At 44.7% G+C, this 17052-nt stretch overlaps 1 protein-coding gene across 7 annotated transcripts in view; it reads right to left on the reverse strand.

The window, feature by feature from the left end:
• The window catches only part of ABCA1 (ATP binding cassette subfamily A member 1), a 102252-nt gene that overhangs the window by 16211 nt on the left and 68989 nt on the right, over positions 1-17052 (reverse strand). For 6 of the 7 annotated variants that reach the window (XM_071424713.1, XM_071424712.1, XM_071424711.1 and 3 more), the window contains 20 exons: positions 15420-15660; positions 14680-14819; positions 14325-14441; positions 11925-12113; positions 10915-11120; positions 10647-10823; positions 9825-10047; positions 9250-9471; positions 8451-8655; positions 7826-7939; positions 7188-7359; positions 6541-6672; positions 5881-6020; positions 4737-4874; positions 3969-4189; positions 3466-3538; positions 2726-2928; positions 1692-1740; positions 893-1006; positions 410-561 (listed from right to left, as the gene is read on the reverse strand). In XM_071424713.1, coding sequence (XP_071280814.1) covers positions 410-561; positions 893-1006; positions 1692-1740; positions 2726-2928; positions 3466-3538; positions 3969-4189; positions 4737-4874; positions 5881-6020; positions 6541-6672; positions 7188-7359; positions 7826-7939; positions 8451-8655; positions 9250-9471; positions 9825-10047; positions 10647-10823; positions 10915-11120; positions 11925-12113; positions 14325-14441; positions 14680-14819; positions 15420-15660 — 3228 coding nt within the window. The remainder of the gene's footprint in view (positions 1-409; positions 562-892; positions 1007-1691; positions 1741-2725; positions 2929-3465; positions 3539-3968; positions 4190-4736; positions 4875-5880; positions 6021-6540; positions 6673-7187; positions 7360-7825; positions 7940-8450; positions 8656-9249; positions 9472-9824; positions 10048-10646; positions 10824-10914; positions 11121-11924; positions 12114-14324; positions 14442-14679; positions 14820-15419; positions 15661-17052) is intronic. The other variant, XM_071424716.1, reaches the window with a different exon arrangement.

The raw sequence follows: 17052 nt of genomic DNA on the forward strand, positions 1-17052 counted from the left end.
GAGGCATCGGGAGGTACATATGATTCACTTATTGGATCAAAACATTTTCAAAGTTTCCCAGGAATACCTTTGCTATTTTTACACCACAACAGTGCTAGACACCAATGCAAGATCTGTCTTGGCATTCAATCAGGGAACTCACTTCAGCTGCAGAGGATTTAGCTGCATATGCTGTTCCCAAGGGCAAAATTACATTTGCTGTGCAAGAATACTATAATCACATTGGTTTATCATGCAACTCCTTTCACTTGCACAGGCAAGTGCTTCACTTCTGCCCCCATGTGCAGTGAAGGCTAATTTTGGTTATCTGCATTCCCTTGAGGTTTTTAGCCCACCATCAACTCAAACTACAACACACAGTCCAGAGCTGTCCCTGATGAGGGACTTCGCTCGTGTTGGAGGCTCTCACCTGGGCAAAAAAGCCCTTCCGGCTTCTCTTGGCAATGAGCATCCTTTTCCACAACAGAGCCATGAACTGCTGCTGGGTGAGCTTCCAGCCTTTCATTTGGTAGGAGCCTTTCCCATCCATGCCACTGAGAAGGTCTGTCTCTCTGGATTCTGCTAGCAAGAAGAAATTACCCTCATTCAAAAGTTCAGAGATGCTCTCTGTGCTGGAGACACAAGGTGATGGCTGGAGCAGCCACTCGCACCCACCAAAAAAAAAAAAGCACAATCAGGAGAAATAACTACATAAATTTACATGAATGTGTTTTCTCCCTTCTCTCTGAGCTTTGAATGGGAGAATTGAGCAGGTTGTGCATCCTGCACTGTCCACTATTTCTAAAGGCAAATACATCACCACTCCGTTGGCAGACTCAGCCTTAAGATCCGTAGTACCTATAATATGAAAGAGCATCCAGAGAAAAAAAACAGGCTTGAACTCTAGCAATACCTGGATCTATGTCTGAGTCATTAGGATCAAATGCATCATCTTCTGTAAATGGACGAAGGCAGCTCTGTCTGTCTCCAAACACACGTCTGTTCCTTCTGGCTGGCAGTGTACCATCTGAAAATAATGCAGTTATGGTCACCTGAACTGCTTCAGGTAATCTCCAGCTAGTCCCAGAAAAAACAAAGCAATATAATTTTCATTTTGCATGTCTTCCATTTGCAAACTGAAGAGTTGATCTGGAGTGACTTCAGTGCAGGTAAAAACAAAACCAAGACTGTCATTCTGCAATGGGTCACGTTTTATGCACCATACTTTCTGTGATGTCCCAGAAACTTCTTCTAGTGCACTTGGCACCCTTTTTGTTTTTCTCCCAGGAGAGCAGGCTGCTCTCATTGTAAGAAAACTCTCACTTTCCACATGAGAGTCGTACATAGTCATGTCACTACAAGTGCAATTTGCTGTTATAAGCACTCAGTGCAGTGATCTGCTCTCAGACAGGGAAAGTAATTTGGACGCTACTCTGGTCTGAGGCATCAGGAGTTCTTCAGAGCAGACAACAGTGTCAGTTAAGTAATTTGCAATATACTCAAGCAACAGAAACTCTTCACTATCACAAAATAAATATACTACCAACTGAGTCAATTGACCTTTACAGCACATAAAGGCATGCATTAAATACACTAAACCCAGCTACTTCAGGTCATTAAAAATACTAGGGCAGAAGAGCTTCAGTTCAGTCTCAATCAGGCTCTGTCACACCTTGGTGTGTGTCACTTCTGCAGGGGACAACTCCACCTACCTGAGGTTTCTGCATCCACACCACTATCATCAGCCACTTTCAGGAAGATCTGAAAAGGAATGATAACTGTCAATGAAAATCAAAAGAGGAGAGATATTGTGGGTACTGCTTCAGAAGATGCCATGTGAGACTGGCAGGTGCAACAAGAGAACTGAGGATACTGAGTTTATCCTCTGCATGATGGTGATGTTGACTTTGTGGCTTCTGTCCAGTTTCCAGGAGCCAGACTGCTACCAGCTGTGGCTCCTTTCCAATATAAGTTCACATGCCATCTCAAACATCAGCTCTTTCCTGTGTCTCAGAAACAGACCTAGTAACTAAACTTGGCGAATCTCATATTTCCCCATGTCTAACAGCTCTTGCTGTTAGACACCTTCATGGAGCTTGACCCATGGACTCTCCTAAACCAGAAATAATCCTTTTTCAAATTGCAGATAACAACCAAGGTCTTCACAGCTGTGAAGGACCTAGAGGGCAACCTCAGTAAGTTACAAAACCACTGTTTCAGTTTCCCTTATCATTCTTTAAAAATAATCAAATAAAGATCCTACACAGAGATAACGTGCATGATACTTCTGTGATAAAAAAGAGAGACTTGGCCGCTGGAACAGTCACATGGAACAAACCCTGAAACCATAAAAAAATCCCTGACAAGGGCATATGTCTAAATTGTTTACATAATGTATGTATACAGTACTGAAATGTATGTTTTCCGTTAAATGCAACACAAAGCATGCCTAAAAATAACACAGATATTAGAAGCCAAATCAGGGGCCAACCTACACATGATATCTCAGCAAAGTGCAGATGAGCACATAGGACCTGTCCTTGCTTGTTTGTACCACATTTCAGTTTTTAATGCACACCTCTGTGAGCACACTCTTACACAGGGCAGAAGACAATCCATTTTGGAGAGGAACGCAAAGCTGTTCTTTCAATTTTTACAGGAAGCAATAAGGCTTCATCTCATTCTTAATTATGTCATGATTCCTTCTGCCTAGTTTAAGACAAACAGGAAGCAGCAGCTCACTAACCTCCTCCAGAGTAGTTTCTGAGATTCCATAGCTGGAAATGCCAAGATCAGAAAGACGGTCATCAATTTCATGGAACAGCTCCACAAAAGCTCCCTCTTTAGCAGCTTTGTATGGCAAGACATAGGTTAATTCATGACCTATGTCCTCCACCAGTCTTGCCTCAGGAACATGTTTTGTAATGAGATTTGAAATTGCAGACACATCTAGAAAAAAACAAATGTAAAAGATAGTTCTGTTCTGGTTACCACTCATAATGTGGAAAAAAGAGCTCAGCCTTAAAAATCCTGCCAGAAAAGGAGGACAAATAGGACTGGAAAGAAGCTAATTTCCATGAAGTGTCATTTCTTTTTAATTTAGCACAAGACTGGATAAAAGCCTGGACCAAAGCTTGGCTATACTTCTTATGTGCAGAACTTGGGAAAGCTTGTACATGCTACTGGAAGACCTGCAAATAAATCACTGATGTACAGCTCACCAACATTATATACTGCCAACAGGCCACACAACTACATAATATTTGCTTATTATATCTCAGGACAGCTTGAATTCAAAATGGCTCACTCAAGAAATGCATTCCAATATTTAAAATAGCATCACTGTGAATTTAGTAATTTTCCCAAGACTGTAGCTACCTTGGGACTGTAGCTACCTTGGAGCAACAAGGTTAAGACAGCTGTCCAAGGCGAGCCACAGAGCAATGTCAACTGGAATTCAATCTTAAATTTTTTTCCAAGCCTCACCTATTGTCAATGTGTCACTTTCATGGTCACTGCCAAGGCCAGCATCAGAGCTGCTCTGGGAGACACTGTCATCCTGGTAACAAAAGAGAAGACAAACATTATTTCCTGCTGTTTATTCAAAATGAGGCCTACCGGATGCTACATACTAAGTAAGTCCAACCAGATACTGCAGATGGTGACACAGCACTGCAAAAGCTAAAACAGAAGTAAGATGATGGGTATAGAAGTGAGTGTTACAAAAGTATACGTCACTTATTTTGTATCTCTCTGATCAGCTTGAGATCACTGTCACTCAAAGAATCTATAATGGGGATGTATGTCCCACACAACAGTTTCATTAGATATGGTCTGGCACAGTACCCACCAGACAAGTACCACTTCTTTCAAAGAACAAGGGGTTTTCCTTTGAGACATTCTACCATAGAAAATCTTAGCTGCTGCTTCCAAAAAGCCTAAGATTTCATAAAGAAAGAATAAACATGAGCAGAAAAGGCCAGCTCTACCTTTTTCAGATAGGAAACTGTGCTGCTGCTGTTTCGACAGGAGCTCAGAGAGGAATCTACATCCTTTTTGACCAGGGTCAAATAATAGCCTGTTCCCAGCTGGTTCTTCAGGAAGAGAGAAGAGCCAACACAGCAGAGCTTGCCATGAGAAATTATAGCAATGCGGTCCCCCAGAATGTCTGCCTCATCCATGTGGTGTGTGGAGAGAATGATAGTGCGACCTGGAAGAGAGCAAGGAAGACGTGGCTGCTAAGTCAAACAAATCTGTTTGTTTGCTGCCACACCGAAGCCACAATCACCTGCATCTTGTCATGAAGTTGGATGGGAGGTTGATGCCACAATTTTGGACCCTTTGAACAAGACCAAGAGTACGGAGAAGATTCACAACTGCTTTCATGGGTTTATTCTCCCCACTCTCTGCTGGCTTTTGTCATGCTCAGCAAAGGCAGGTTTAATTTCATGTCTGCAAGGCTGGGTGCATGGAGCAGAACAGGACATTGCTGAACAGAAAGGTTAATTTTCTGACTTCACCTGCCCTCAGTCATAACCCAGTAAAAAAGTTTGTTCATGAACTCTGACATGAATAGGAGGAGAAAGATATATAAATGAGAGATCTGAGCATCCTTGTCCTGCATGGTCTCTGTTCATTCCTTGGTGCAGGCAACAATAAATTTGCAAAGAGACATTGCTATTTTGAGAACAGTCAAGAATCAGATTGATTTTCTTTTGCCTCCCACAATACATTTATTAAGAGTAAAGATGACATACCTTGCCGATACTTCAGAAGCAGTTCCCATATTCCTCTGCGAGAATAAGGATCCACCCCAGCTGTAGGCTCATCCAGAATGACAACCTTGGAGCCACCAACAAAAGCTAAGGCAACAGAGAGCTTCCTCTGCATGCCACCTGTCAGGCACAGGAAGAAAGAAGTGTTCAGGCTGATGCAGAGATGAGGTGAACAGCAATACTTGCAGTATGACAGATAATGAGCACTCTGAAAGAAAGCAGACTGAGGAGAGCAAGTACTGCTGCTGTTTCAGGCACTCAGGGTCCCACCACTTTCTGGACAGTGGATAATTCATCTGGATAATCACTCCTCAGTGGAGTCTAACTCTCCTACTCCAGGGAACCACACCTTGCATGCCCATAGTGAACCACACTGTCTCAGCACCGGGGGTAACAAATTACCAGCTTGGAAGCCTAAGCATATTTGGGGATCTGGAACACAGGTCTCCAGAGCCCGAGCTGCAGAAATAAGTCTCCATGAGACTCCCCTTCCATGAAAGCGTTCCAGAGGCAAAAACAAGGAATTATATTGCATTCCTCAATACTAAAGTCAACCATGGTAATCTGCTCTCCCTCCCTGAAGTCAAATGTGCAGTCTGTACTGATACTTGAGTAAGACAAAGGCATGTCAGTCCCTCTAGTATCTGGTACAGACTGACACAGGAATTCTGCCCTACTGAACAAAGGAGAAGGGCACTCCAGGTCACCAACTGAAGGGGCAGAAGTCAGTATAAAGAATGCATGTATGATTTACAAACAGCAAGAGACTTGTAGACTATGGTCCAAGCCACCCTCACGTAAACTCATAAACCCCAAATATATGAGTAAGCTTTGAACAACACACAGCAAATGCAGCTGAACTATGTCATGATGGAAAAAAATACACAATACTCAGAGAAAGTGAGAGACTTGTTATGGCCATTGGATAGCTTAAGACTGTGCGAGATTGTGATTGTTTACTAAGATAGACTGATTAGGTACTTAATAAATAACTCACTTCCTTAAATGCTTAATTTTATAGTAGTCTATATATAATTGCAGGATTCCATCAGGGTCCATAACACAGCCTCTGCAAAATCCAGTGGAGTGTTTCTGAGGCTGAGAAATGTAAAAGATCTGAACCTACCAGAGAGCTTGCTTGTCCTAGCTTTCAGTTTGTGAGGCAAACCAACATCTGTTGCCATCTGATCCATCTCCTCTTTCACCTTCTTTTCTGGCAGCCCTTTGAGCCGAGCATAGAACCAGATGTGCTCCTCCACAGTCAGCCTAGAGAACAAATGTAGCCTCAGGGCAGAGTTGAAAGCACCATACTGGGATTCGTCCCTTTTATTAGCATTACTGCAGGCATTTCTGTTTCCTCAGGAAAACATCTTTTAAGGCTGAGGTTTCAGGAAGGAGCCACAGATTGGGTGCACTCAGTTTGGGCCTGACTTCAGGGTGTGGCTCTATTCAGGACCCATGTAAATAATCCTTTTTTAAGGGTGCTTAACAGTACCACAAACAACCTAAATCACTAGGCACCAGGGATACACTTGGTCTAGCTGAGTGGAGTACATTATTAACAGAGATGAAAGATGAAAGTGTAAGCTCTTGCTGGTCATTCCCAGGCACTTAGGAATGTGCTAATAAACAGAATGTTCCCGTACCAATCCCACACCACTCCACTGTCTCACACCAGGAGCACACAGAAAAAGGACTGTCAAAGCCAAAAGCACACTGCTGTATCCTAGAGAACCCAAACATCTGTTAGATAGCATCAGTCCTACATATCCCAGATGATACTCACAAGTCAAACAGCACATTGTGTTGTGGACATACACCCAGGTTCTGCCTGATGGTGCTAAGCTCAGAGCGGATATCTTTACCCAGGATGAAGGCTGTACCCGAAGTTGGGGGAAACAAGCCAGTCAAAATGGACCTGAAACAAAAAGAGAACAGATCAGCAGGTTCTGCCACTAGGAAACAGTGGAAGGCTGAATTAAGAGTAGATGGAAACCCTGGGGAATCCCATATCTAGAAAGTAGGCTGAAAAACACCTCACTAATGGATTTTAGATAAACCAAACCACAAATCAGCTCCAGTGGTGATCAAAGAACACCCACATAGCTGCTTGAAGGAAAGGTTTTTTTTCCTCTAAAAGCTTCTTGTTCTTTCAGTACCAACTTGCTTTCTTTCACTGGTAAATCAGAATCACTAATGGCATTACTACAAAATTCCACCTACAGATTCATTTGACCCAGCCTCAACCTGAACCTCCTGTGGTTCCAGTCCCCTGTATCTGTAAGGCAGCAGCACAACTAGACTAAATCAGCAGAGGCATTCTAATCTGCACCAGCTTGCCCGCTCCAGGTCTATGGCTACCTCTACTATATGGATAGGAGTTGCAGTATTCAGTCACTTTCCTACTGTCTGAAATCATTATTTTGTTCTTACATGGTAGTAGTTTTCCCTGCTCCATTATGTCCCAGAAAGGAAGTGATTTGTCCTTCATAGAAGTTGAGTGTGAGACCATCTACAGCAACTTTCTTGCCATCACGGTAAATCTTGACCAGGTTCTGGATGGAAACACCAAGACTCAGATGCACTGGCTCTTCTTCCTTGCAGACTGAAAGAAAACACAAAGTAGAGAGATCTGATAGGTTTTAACAGAAATTGCATGGGAATTTTAATAGACATCACATTCCCCTAATCCTGTGAAGGAATGAGCTACATGAAGAACTGACCACTTTCTTCCTCAGAGAGAGGAATCTTCCACGGAAGTTGTCATTTAGCTATTGTCTCTCTCCTGGGCTAATTTGGGAGTTGGAGATCTCCAGTTTTATCAGGGTCACCAAAAATACAAGGCCTTCTCAATTCCATGAGCCTGGAGTACCCAGCTGCAGTCAGGCGGGCAAAGTACCTTGAGTTTATCTGGATGCACCCACTTGATCAGCACACCCAAAGAGTGATAACAAAAGGGTGACCAATTTCACCTATCCATGCCAGTACTGCTCCTGCTGTCCTTGGACTATAATTTCAGAAAAAGGCAGACCTTAACACTTCACTTTCAAAAAGCTGTATCCAGCACTTACCTTCTGAAGACCCCTTCTGGTCAAGACGGGGGTGCTGCCTGTCCTGTGGTTCCTCCCCAAACCAATATGACTTTGTGAAAGGAAAGTACCAGGGTCTGGGAATCCCATACTGGCCTAAAAACAAAAGCATTACATAAGCCTGAGTCCATTTGTCACTTTTCTTTAATTAGCTTTCAGGACAAGAAGGGAAGTACTCCACCCACATGAGGTGAGGCACTAAGGAGAAATCTTTCTGTATGAAGACACTGACAAACTCTGGGTAAGAGACATCTAACTTCACTTTAGGGTTAAAAACCCTATGCTGAAAGGTACTTAGTGGCACATGTGGTACTGATACTCAGCTCCTCTCTTGCATCACAGTCTGTGAACTTTAGAGGAGGGAACAAGTCAAGTAGAGCAAAGTTTCTGTAGCTAGATCAGCCATGGCCACAATGGGGTCATGCTTCTGTGCTGGGCAACACTCACTGCCAGCAGCAACAACCTTGCTCTGATGCTGGTTTTGCTCCATGACCATTGAATAGCTCTGCTTAAAAATGGGCCAAATTTGCACCTTAGCAAGTGAAAAGGGTGAAAGGATTTATTTAAAAGCCTTAAGACATGACTATCTCTAGGAAGTAGACCTCACCTGGGAAGACAGATTCAATGTACCAGGTCATGACTCCATAGAGGAAGGTATCAAACAACATCATGACAGCTGATGTGGTGATGCTAAAGCCATCTTCTTCCAATGGGCTCTCAAAGAAGTTGTCCCACTGAACACCAACTCCCTGCTCCTCAAAGAGCGCAAAGTACTCACAACCAAAACCAAAGGCTACTGGAGACAGCAGGCTCTGAAAATGGGAGGCATGAACATGTAAATTTTTTTACATCTACTCTCCAATTAGTCATCTCAGTTGTAGCACAAGAATGAGGGACATTGTCCATATGAAAAGTCCAAGTTCCACAGACCATCACTGTATTTGCAGATATGGAGTGGCATATTTGGTCTAGGTTCCAAGAGGCCTGAAATCTCTACTGGACCTCCACCCAGGATTGTTTGTTTCCCTATCATCTTTCCCTCACTCTTTGGATTTTCCTGCAAGGGAACAGGTTGCTAACAGTCACCCTCCCCAGACAGGTAAGAAATGCTGTGCAGAGGAAAAGCAGGTGGTTCCTTCAGCCTGCATGTCTGGTTATACAGCATGACAGCGTACAGAGATCAAGGCAGCTTAGTCCAGCTGCATTACTTCTACTACCAAAGCCAACAAAACCCTCCCAAGCCGCTTCTACCAGGTTCAGTAAACCTCTTTATCAAGGCAAACCCTGAAGACTTTTACACTGAAAATTAACCTCCCACTGCCACTTCCCTCCTTGTAAGAGTGCCCAGCTGCTGAGTGCCATACTGGTGGCACCCCAGGGCCCAGGAAAGTTTCATCAAGACTCACCGCAAAAATCTTGAGTGAGAAGCTGATGTGGTCCTGCCAGGCAACACAAAGCACATAAGGCAGGTACAGTGTGAAGTAGACAATGCCCCCACAGGCAGCTGCCAGGTTGGCCCTGGAGAACACGGTGCTGATGAGGAAGCACTGGAGGATGGTCACAACGGCGAAGATGGAGAGGAAAATGAACACCACACTAGGATCACTGTAAGGCAGCAGATTCCCCATCTGGCAGGAGAACAATAAGTGCATGAGTTTTTGAAAGGGCTCTCCAAGGTAGCTCTGTTATAGGCAGCTCTGCAGAGCTGCTGCTCAGCGGAGGCAGGTTTTCCTGCAATTTGCACAACAGCCTTCCCAGAAGCGGGCAGTACCAGAGGCATCTTTTCAACAGAACTGAATCTACAACATTCCCTCCTGCTGTTTTCAGCCACATAGTCCTGTTGTTCCAAAATTCTGTTCCCAAAAAGTGACTGGTCAACACACACCCACAAACTCCTTCTCAGTGTGTCAGTGCAGACCACTGCTTAGCAGGCTCTAAAGGCTCTAGAGTCTGCTGCCACAGGCCAAACCAGGCAACTCACCTTCAGGATCAGCACCAACAGTCCTGCACTCATCAGGAGAGGGACAAGGCTGCTAATGAACCAGCTTAACCAAAGGATGCCATTGTCAAGTCCCATAATCCTCATTGTTTCTTTCAGCCGGGCTTCCTTCTCATACACAATGCCCTTAATTATCACAGCCACTGAGTAGATCCAAGCTAGTGTCATGAAGAGAGGCATGGAACGGCTCATGACACGCAGAAATCTGAGAAAATGAAAGAAAGGGGCCAGGAGATCCAAGTGAGAAACATTACTGCAAGTTCTGATACCACTTCACGGGCTATGAGAGCATGGCAACAGCTAAGGCTTCCCTGCACAAAGCAGCTGATGTGCAAAGCCTGACACAGGATCCTTGTCTCACCATGAGGTGAGGTGGGTGGGTTTAGAGCATATCACCAGTTAGGAGTGGGAGGTGGAGCTGCAATTGTCACTCAGTGAAAGAATGGGTGCAAAGAGCTGCCTTGTCTGGGAACTGCTCTCAATTGCCCTCTTTCCCCTCTCCTGAGCCTATCTGTCTGCTTTTTTCCCCAGTGCTATTTTCACTTGCAACAGGTGTAGGGATATGGTCACACCTCAGGAAGGTACTGTGTATGTTCAACTCCAGGACTCTCCTGGGCAGGACTCTGCAAGTCATTACATATTCTAAATCTTCCACGTGGGTGCCCTAATTCTAGGGATTAGGAACACTATGGAGATTGCCTCCTCACTGAAAACAGGGACAAAAACCATGCCTGAGGATTGACAAAAGCCCATGTCTCTCAAGTTCCTCCTCTTGGGAGTTTCTGAAGCAGCCTGTATACATACATGTCATCCACGTAACATGGGTAGGGCATCTGCTGCACATAAACTCCTGTCTTCTTCTCTGTGCCTGTCTGAACCCTGATGATGGCCTGTTCTACCACATCCTGCAGGTAGACAAAGCCTCCCCAGACATAGCGCATGTCCTCAAAGGGGTCAGCACGGGGACCAGGATCCCAGTACCTGCACCAAGGGAACAAGACCTTTCCATTAGAAACCTCCTCACCCCATCCTTTGTAAGAAATTGATCATAAGGCAGGATGTCAGGGCTCACCCATCCTTGATCTTGTTGGTCCTTTCCACATTATCAATGTCCATGCGTATCTTGTATTTCACATGTTGAGGAAGGTCTGTGCTGTCAGGAGCTATTTCAGTGAAGACTATGCCAGCCCAGAACCTCCTTTCATCCAGAAGTTCCAAGGACTTGTTAATGAGCCGGACTTCTGTGGGCACAGGCTCCAGTTTGTCCAGGTTGACACACTAGACAGGGACAGAATTTGAAGCATTTATGGGATACACTGCCAAATTATAATGTACTTTGTTTAGTTGTGGGGTGGAGGAAAGAAGTGAATACTCCAATGGTAATGTCATGTCCAAGAAAAAAGACAACAGCATCAGACTATTTTGCAATGGCTTGCTCAGTTGTAGCCCAGCAAGCTGCAAGAGCTATCATTGCTTCCTGCTTGACAGTCACCTACCAGTCCAACATATATCACTGAGAAATACTCCAGCAAAGGCATTTTCTGTACAAGAGGTTAGCTAGCACTGCAGTATTACCTACAGGATTTCATCCAAGTATCAACTTCCATAAATGGTCTTATTTCATCTGTTACCAATAAATCAAATCTGATTCAAAGCCTCTAAACATCATCTGAGAGACCTGAAGGTTTTGGATCAGGCCCTTAACAGGCCATGGCCTGTTTCTGTTTGCACTCATCTCCTAAGCTGATGAGGCAAAAAGTAGAACTAATTTTGTTCCCTCAATTTGAAGCAGCTGCTAGCTTTACCACAGCCCTCAGCTAAACCCCAAACTGAAGTATGAACTGCTACACTGCTGGAGACAGCAGCAGCTTTCAGTCAGTAACAGAAGGGCAGGAAACCACACGCAGTGACGGAAGCAAAAACTTCAAGAACAAGGCCTACAGTTAGATTCCTACATCCTGGTTGTATCCATAAAATGGATGGAGGAATATCTATCTTCCCTTTTCAGAACACCCAACTGCATGAGTGGAGATCAAGCTGCTGCCCTCCCCCAGCACCTTGCCCACATCAACAGTATCTCACCTCCATGAAGCGGGAGATGGTCTGGATAGCCCGGTCTGTCTCATTGAAGGCATCCACCCAGGTGTACACAGAGCCATTTTCTGCCTCAAAGTCCTCTGGACTGTTTGACAGGAAACGGGCAATGTCCTCTACTGTCCAGTTGGAAGCTGGTAAGTGCAGGCCCCAGAGGGCTTTGCCTTTCAGCAACGTCTGCAAGTGTTTTGTTTTCAAAGAAGAAATAGTTGTGAGAAATAATATTAGATTCCTCTCTCATAATGAAGTCAAGCACAACAAGGAAAACAGCCGCTAAGAAGGTGCAGGTAGAGGCCCTCTATCATACTGACAGGATCAATACAGTGGTGTCCTTGCCCTTACCTTCCCTTTAAGAGGGATATGCCTCTCTTGGTACAGCTACACCACATTGGTGTGCTTTGCAGGCTGGCTGCCTGCCTCCATATCCTGCCAACCCCTCTCCCAAGGAGAGGGCAGCAGAGAGCCATGTACAGCTCTGCACCCCACACAGGCAAACCAGGGAAAAGGGAGATGCTAGCTCCGCGGAAAGGCATTTGCCCAATACTTGGTGCTAGTTCTGCTCACTTCTTCCAGAAAAATCTCACCTCCTGGCTCAGATGGAGAGCAATTGAGGCACAGCTGAAGGCTTAACAGTCACTGTGCTGAGCAGAAATACCAGCACCAGAGGCCAGGTGATTTTTGTATTTTGCTTTTGTGCCACCAGGGCTGGCTGAAGCCGCCCTGTACAGCCATGATGTCCTGCCTTTGTCCTCTTGTCTAGGACAGTGCTTTCTTCACCTGGTTTAACTGCTAGGTTTCTGAGGACAGGCTACTGTATGCACAATGCCTAGCACAAATGCACTGAAGCAGAAACCAGTCCACTGGGCAGACAATTTAAGGCCAGGCAGGAAGGGAACAGTAATTGTAAATTACATAGTTGAACTGAAGTCAGGAAGATAAAAAGAAAAACCTGCACAAGAAAGAAAACTGCAAAAATCCTCATGATTAAGAACAGGAAGTGGATTTTTTGCCACAACAAAAACGAAAGAGAGGTAAAGAGCTTCCCCATACTGTGCTGTTACCAGCAAACCAGAAAGTAGAGTAGGTCACACATTTACAAAAACAACTTTGCAAACTGTAAAAACAGAACAGACCAAACTACCAAAGGAAAACATACAAAAAGGAAATCCAAGCACACAGGAATCAGATGTGCTGTGCTCCCTTCTCATTTGGTCTCCATGGTTAACTTCTGCTACCATGCATGCAGGGAAATGGCTCAACCTCATCTTGTTTAAGTCCAACATTAAAGCTCCTTAACCCTAGGGGCACTTGTTGCCCTTCCTGAAGTTCACAGGCACATTAGCATCAAGCTAGAAGTGGCATGGATGGGAAAACAAAGCACTTTCCTCTCCCTCAGCAGGAAGAAATATGCCAAACAGATTGTACAACCCAGAAAGTTGAGAGGTGATGGCCAGTCAATCCAGAAACATGACAACTGAAGGAGATGCTTGCTGGGAGCTGCCAAGGCACTGACAATGAAGTACTCCTGCTTGTGTGAATGTCAACAGGTGACAACAAAGAGACCATTTTACTACACTGGTACAGAAAAGACCAGATTGCTGGGAAGATCAATAATTAACTACCAGAGGCAACAGTGTTAACAAGCAACAAAAAATATAAAACCATAAAATCCCAGGGCTCAGTAAAATTAAAAAAAAAAAATAGAAGCAACATTCACTTTTCAGAGGACATCACTGCAAATCAATGTTTTGGACCTCAACTTTCTGCCTGAGCTTTGTAACAATCTGTTCAACTGTCTCTGGTGCTCTAGTATGTCACGTTAATGGAGAAGTACAACAGGCCAGGTCACATGATTATTCAGCACAGCATTACACTGGGGTAGAAAAGGAATTAATTTCAGGGTTTATATGATCTGGGGAGGTCTCTGTACACAAGACGGTGCACGGTGATACCCAACCAACTGTGTTCCAGAGACAGCTGGAAAAACTACTCTACAGCGGTCCCTCTGTTTCTTGATGTTAGTTTTACATCACTGTACTTCCAAAGATATCGTGCAGGGTGCAAAGATCCACCCCTCATAGCTGCACCCAAGGAACCATGGTGACATGCTCATGACACATTAGGGCAACACTGCAGACAAAACAGTACATTTTCCAACAGAGGCGGATTAGAATTGGGTGTTAAATGTGCTGTTTGCAGGAGACTGTTAGGTGAAGGAAGGAATGCCAAGTATAATGAAAGATCAGTACTCAAGATCTCTTTCAAGAAGAGGTCCCATCCATAGTATTTATCTGCCCAATTCAGCACTGAAGCACCTTTTAAAATAAATATTTCATCACTTATTGCAAAAAATAACAGCAGTGGCTCTGGCCAGGACAGCATACTGACCCGAATGAGATCCATTTCCTGACTACTTTCCATAAATGTCCAAATCTTTGGGCTTATCTCCTCCCACATTCCCCCGAGGTCACGAAACACACCCAGCTCCTGGAATGTCCTGTTCACCTGTCACAAAGTGGAGAGGAAAGTTATTTCCAAAAGCTGGCAGAGACCATCATGAGCTGAAAGGGTGTATTGAGCCTTCAACAGTAAGTGCATGGGAGATGAGAGATTAGGGAGGCTGTGCTTTTGCAGGTAATCCTTCCTAGGCTTGTGTTTAGGTCCAATTTAACTAGAGAGGATCAGCTGCACAGCCAGAGGACACAGCTAATGCTACATTATCAGACGACAGGGCTAGAGTTACCTCAGACATGACCTTCCTTACAGCTGGCGTATCTGGAGTGTACAAGATCTTCCCAATCAGCAAGGGCTTCAAAGCCCTCCAGATAATCCTGGAAAGCGGGCTGGATTCCAGGTTCTTCATTAGCTCATTGCAGTAGGGTGCTGAAGAAGAGCACAAAGGTGAGTGGCTGAACAGCACAGTAACAACTGCAGAAGGCATAGAACTTCAAGAACAATCAAAGCTGAAAGCAAACCATTTTTCAGACGCAAACCCTCTCCTTTACTGCAAAGCTCCACAAAAAGCCCCTTTTAGCCCAAGCCTGCACAGTCTGCCCAGTGAACAAGGAGCAACCAGGTAGCCTCCGACACTAAAAGCCACAGTACTAGTTCTGCAACACTCCCACAGCCCCAGTGGCATGGCACAAACAAAAATTATCTGGAAAAGGTCAGATTTCCAGAGGCTGCACATGACTGTGCTCCCTCTCCCACTAAAGCAGATCCACTGCACAGCTTCCTGTGTACTCTACATAGTAGGTAGGTGGCAGGCCCTTGGGAGACTCTGCAAGCTAATAACCCCTTGGCCTTAAGGGCATATGCAGGACAATATGTCCTTAAGAGCATATGCAGGACGATATGCCTTTCTGAAACAGCAGTGAATATGTCCCTCAGGACCACCTACCTTCATCTGTGGAAGTTTGGAAAACACTAGTGGTGACAATCACTAGTAGATAGGACCTCAGACCATGTAATTGTTACACTTACTTGTGGAGTTATCATAGAAGTTAATCACATCATCTTCAGTGCTGTTGCCTCCAAACAGTGCTTTGTAATTGTTATCCTCATACCAGTTGAGGGATTTAATTTTGAGGCCTCCACCTTCAGGATGGCCACACACGATGCGTGACACAGCCTGATAGATCTGTGTAGAGGAGTTTGAGGCATTCACATTGTTCAGGAACATCACCTCTTGCCTCATGTCACTCCAGCTCTTCATACTCAGCAGCTGGAGGGGAAGGACAGAGAAAAGAATGGAAGCAAGTATTGAACAGGATTAGTAAAAGGAGAAGGTCTCTCCATGCACCTTCAAACCACAAAACAGATTTTTCAACAGATGAGAATCCCTTGAACACAAGAACAAGGGGAAGAAGAGGGAAAACAATTCCCCACCACAATGGAAGTATCTTCTGAGCAAGCACTTGGAATATATCCTTGCCAAGTTCTTTACTACTGGGTTTTCTACTCCAGTACTGTGGGTGGTTCCTGGCCTCCCTGCCCTATAACATGGAAGCTGCTTGTCCTCCTGGTTGCACAATGGCAAATTCCAGTGGAGTACCCTCACAAGGACAGGTGGGGTGGGGTACACAGAGTCAGAATAGGAATTAAAGGAATGACACCAAGTGACTTGTGGGTCACAAACTGGATGAGCTACAGGCTACACTAGTGTCACCTGGCCCAACTCCACCCAACCTCCACTGATTTACACCAGGCAGCCAGTCTGATCTCTCAGATTGGCATCACTTATTCCTGCCCCAGAAACTCCTAGCCCCATTGTCAACAGCAGTCCCAGAATATCCTTGAAAACAAGCCCTGTTGCAGCCAGGACCCTGAATAAGCTTTGCACACAGCCAGTCACTGCAAGGAGCCTTCTGCTGGCCAGTTGACCTCACACCAGGCCTGAGGTGACAACATTCAACCAGCCAGAACAATTAGTACCTCCAGACTCATTTGAGTGGCATAAGCCAGACAATATGCCTGTAATGTCTCATGAACAAAAACACCCTGTCCTCAGCCTGAAATATTCACTGCATTAATGCTGCCATACTCGGGCTTATGGCCAAGCTCACCACAACACAAAAAGTAACCCACCCACATGAGCACTTGTTTCATGCTACAGTGGAGTGTTGCTTTCAGACCCCCTATCTTGAGATGTCAGAACATCACCTCTTTGATGGTGACAATAAGTGGATGCTAAGAAGAAATAAGGCAAAGGCAAGAATCTAGGATACTTCATCTAAGTAAGCTTCCACCTTCCATTTATTTGCAGCTCAGGGAACCTCTATTTCCTAACCCTCAATGACTTTCTTCCATGGTAAACTCCTAGAATTTAGAACAACCACAAGTATTTAACATCCAATATCACAGGAAAGAACCTCTTCTCTCTCCTTATCCGGCTGTGCTCAGCTCCATTTGGTGTCATGTGGTTTTGTTTTTTGTTTTTACTGCAAGAGACGGTGAGCATTCAATCCCTATCTCTTCTTCATGTGCCAGTCAACTCTAGAGGTCTTTGTCATATCCCCAACTCATCTCTTTTGCAAGCTAAACAGTCTCAACCTATTCCCTTGTTCCTTTGGTGAAAGCCATTATACTTCTAAATGCCCTAACCGGCCTTCTCTGA

The sequence above is a fragment of the Agelaius tricolor genome, unplaced genomic scaffold, assembly GCF_023055355.1.
Source record: "Agelaius tricolor isolate 1412-34295 unplaced genomic scaffold, bAgeTri1.0.p SCAF_4, whole genome shotgun sequence".
Lineage (NCBI taxonomy): Eukaryota > Metazoa > Chordata > Aves > Passeriformes > Icteridae > Agelaius > Agelaius tricolor.